Source organism: Arachis ipaensis, chromosome B03 (genome assembly GCF_000816755.2).
Source record: "Arachis ipaensis cultivar K30076 chromosome B03, Araip1.1, whole genome shotgun sequence".
In the NCBI taxonomy this organism is placed as follows: domain Eukaryota; kingdom Viridiplantae; phylum Streptophyta; class Magnoliopsida; order Fabales; family Fabaceae; genus Arachis; species Arachis ipaensis.
The window spans coordinates 26,575,264-26,578,728 of record NC_029787.2 but is presented as its reverse complement, the minus strand read 5'-3'; the positions used below and the strand labels follow the sequence as shown (position 1 = coordinate 26,578,728).

The following is a 3,465-nucleotide window of genomic DNA, read 5'->3' as shown; positions in this document are numbered from 1 at the left end:
TATTAATGTTTTTTATTTAAAAAAAAATTCAGTGAACTTTAAGGCTGCGTTTGTTTCTGTGGACAGGACACAGAGACATGAACAGTACATATATAAAACGTATTTCAATTTTCAGAAGCCTGTTCTTCTCTTTATCAGTCACATAATCAGGTATTACTTGGCCTATCTCTTTATTGTTCTCAAAAGAATTTCATTCTGCTTTGTCTTTATTTTTTCGTTTTTAATTTCTTATGATTTTTCAATCTAAAAATCATACAAGAAGAAATAAACAAATTGTATTGAATTTGTCTCTTGTTATTAGTTTGAACTAAAAATTAAAATAATTAGTGAGTTAAAAATAAATAAGATAGAATTTAAACTCAATCCAAATTCTACCTTTAAATTTAAATATTTCAATTTAACTTCTATTCATATTCTAAAATTTTAACTCGACTCAAAAAATAAATTTATTTTGAGTAAAATATAATATTAATTAGCATTTTCACATTTCATAATATTAAATAATAATAATTTATTAATAAAAAATTAAATTACCAATTACCTGAATATTATTACTAGTTTTCTTTTCTTTTTATCAATATAAAAAGAATAAAGGGATAACGAAAATTTTTTTACGTTACGAATTTCAATAAATAATATACTTAATTAATTTAAATAAAAAATTCCTGGTTTTAATCCAGATTGTTGCGGGTGGAAAAAAATTTGTAAGACGATAGAATAAATTCAATCAATAAATTATTATTATTCACAAAATTTTAATTTTATTTTTTGATACTCATCAGTTCAAAACGAAAAAAAAAATTACAATTGAAAGAATTTTTATTTTTAAAATATTTGAATATTTTTGGACAATTTCAGTCCAATCACTTCCAATCAGCCAAATTCATTTACCTACCAAAAAAGTTTAACGGTAACAATACAAAAACAACCCAATTATTATAATAGTTAAAAAATTATAACCATCTCAATTAACACAAATTTTGTGTGATAAGTTGATAACTACCTGACATCTCACTGACCAATTCTGCCATTCACCTGTTTCCACTTACTTTCTATTTCCTTATGTTACTTTAAAGGCAACACGTGTTAATGTAATATTTTGTCCAACTCATTTCAGCATTATTGAAAAAAAAGTTTTTAAGCACTATAGAATAACCCTGATCTTAAATATGATATAAGTATTGTAATTATTGATAAATTTTACTATAATTAATAATTGTTTGTTAACAAATTTCATTACTAATAAACTTGGCACTAAACTATACAGGTTAGCATCATTGACACTAAAATATTATGAGTATTCTAGAATATTTTGAATTTTTTGGTTGATATAGAATAAATTACAAAATTTGAAAGAGACAAAATTATTAACAACTGGCCCATTATTAAATATTGGGCTGGGTAAGAGGAAACCCTCTTTATATAAGCATCATTACTTACATCCTTCTCTTTCTTTTGTTTTATCTGATGCAGCCAAACTTGGCCAGACTCTAAGTTTGTTGCTGCCACATTCCTAGGGTTCTCTTCTTCGGAGGTTTCCCTGCCGCTACTTATTTTTTCGCCAGCATGGTAAGTATAATCTCTTTCTTCTTTGTTTGTGTTCAGATCTGTTTTCTTTCTGGTATGCATTATGTTTGTTCGTAGATGAATGATGTTTTATACGAAGACGACTTTCTTTTCTGTTATATACCTTCGAATTTTTTGTTTTCTTTAGGGTTTTATTCCTTCATGCAGCCAAACTTAGCCAAACTCTGAGTTTGTATCTGCCACATTCCTAGGGTTCTCTTCTTCGGAGGTTTCCCTGCCGCTACTTATTTTTTCGCCAGCATGGTAAGTATAATCTCTTTCTTCTTTGTTTGTGTTCAGATCTGTTTTCTTTCTGGTATGCATTATGTTTGTTCGTAGATGAATGATGTTTTATACGAAGACGACTTTCTTTTCTGTTATATACCTTCGAATTTTTTGTTTTCTTTAGGGTTTTATTCCTTCCCTAGTAACGGTAACCGAAATTTATTGTTATTTTGTGTTGAGTAGGTTCTGCAGAACGATATCGATTTGCTTAATCCACCGGCTGAGCTTGAGAAGAGAAAGCACAAGCTCAAGCGTCTTGTTCAGTCTCCTAATTCTTTCTTCATGGTATTCTATTTTTTTATAATAGCTCTTTCTTAAATTGTATTTTGTCATTTGTTGAACCACACGCTGGATTTGGCTCGTTTCTTTCCAAGTTTTAATTGTTATTTGTTTGTCTATTTAATTTTTGTTTCTTGTATTCCTGTCTTGTTGTAGGATGTGAAATGCCAAGGTTGCTTCAACATGTAAGTTGCATCCATTCCTGTTAGATTGCGAAGTTATAATTGTGGGCAAATAAATGATTTGATCTTGAGTGATTTTGACGTTTTGATTTCCATGTTGATGCAGTACCACTGTATTCAGCCACTCTCAGACAGTCGTGGTGTGTGGAAACTGCCAAACAGTCTTGTGCCAACCTACAGGTGGAAGAGCAAGGCTAACGGAGGGCTGCTCGTTTAGGAAGAAGGGAGACTAATGGAGTGGTATCTTCTCTTTTAGCCTTTGGTTGGAGAGTTTTGTTTTCTTTGGGATTGATCAATGGTTTTGTCATGTTTGAGTTATGATATATTTAATTTTGCTACATTGCAAGACTTTTTTTTTCTCCAAAGACTGTAATGAGACCAAGCATTTTTGTTTAGTCTATTATATTGCAACATGATTTTGGCTGTCCTGAGTTATAATTTTTCCCTGCTAGGATCGGTTTGTACATGTGATCTGATAGGGTGTACTTTAGTTTTCTTCAATGTGGATTTGCTTGATGATGCGCTTAAGGCTTCTCACTTAGTTTGGGGTAGCCTATAGATGGTATATTCAGGGAATAGGGTGTTGTGGTGGCTAGGTGCATTTACTTTTTTGCTTGTCCTCTCTTAGGTGGATGTATAAGACATCTTCGTGTCAAAATGATATTATAAACCGATAGTTTGACATGTTTAGTCGAATTATCTAATAATTTACAATATTATCTTAACAAGTTGTCTTCATGGGAGTAGGCATTACAGTTAAATGACTGATCCCTAAAGCTAGATAAGACTTAAAACTAGTTGAAAAGTTGGTTCAAAATGGAGCTGAAGTTGCTTAGTTCAATGAGTTCAAGAAAAAAAATTCCTGTCTTCTGCAATACAGCAAGAAGGATGAAAAAAAAGAAAATTCAAATATTTGGCAATATGTTTTGTCAGTATTTTTTGTGGGGTAGTTTCTTTTTCATCCGTTCATTGTGAAGTTAGAACCTAGAAGAATTATTGGAATGAGATTCTCCTTATATGTTAACATATTACTATCTGCGTAGATTCAATTTAAGATACAATATATATATATATATAAAAAAACCAGTGAATGAAGTCAATGAACCAATAGCAGGGATATGTCAAGTAAAAAGGTATGATTAAATGCATAGCA

General features: G+C 30.4%; 1 protein-coding gene and 1 pseudogene across 2 annotated transcripts; both read left to right on the top strand.

Moving 5' to 3' along the window:
• Positions 1,455–2,763, top strand: LOC107630137 (40S ribosomal protein S27-2). 2 transcript variants are annotated; one of them, XM_016333192.2, is made up of 4 exons: positions 1,455–1,569; positions 2,035–2,136; positions 2,287–2,315; positions 2,419–2,763. In XM_016333192.2, the coding sequence occupies exons 1-4, from the start codon at positions 1,567–1,569 to the stop codon at positions 2,543–2,545; spliced, it is 261 nt and encodes an 86-aa protein (XP_016188678.1). In that variant the 5' UTR covers positions 1,455–1,566; the 3' UTR covers positions 2,546–2,763. The 2 variants fall into 2 exon arrangements, with proteins under 2 accessions (XP_016188678.1, XP_016188680.1); XM_016333194.2 differs by lacking the exon at positions 1,455–1,569 and adding an exon at positions 1,679–1,830.
• Positions 2,872–3,465, top strand: part of LOC107632844 — a 6,697-nt pseudogene continuing 6,103 nt past the window's right edge.

Bases quoted from the DNA above. Each gene is read 5' to 3' on its own strand.
- LOC107630137 (XM_016333192.2), top strand. The intron at 2,137-2,286 runs GTATTCTATTTT...GTCTTGTTGTAG, and splicing joins CTCCTAATTCTTTCTTCATG to GATGTGAAATGCCAAGGTTG. The intron at 2,316-2,418 runs GTAAGTTGCATC...ATGTTGATGCAG, and splicing joins TGCCAAGGTTGCTTCAACAT to TACCACTGTATTCAGCCACT.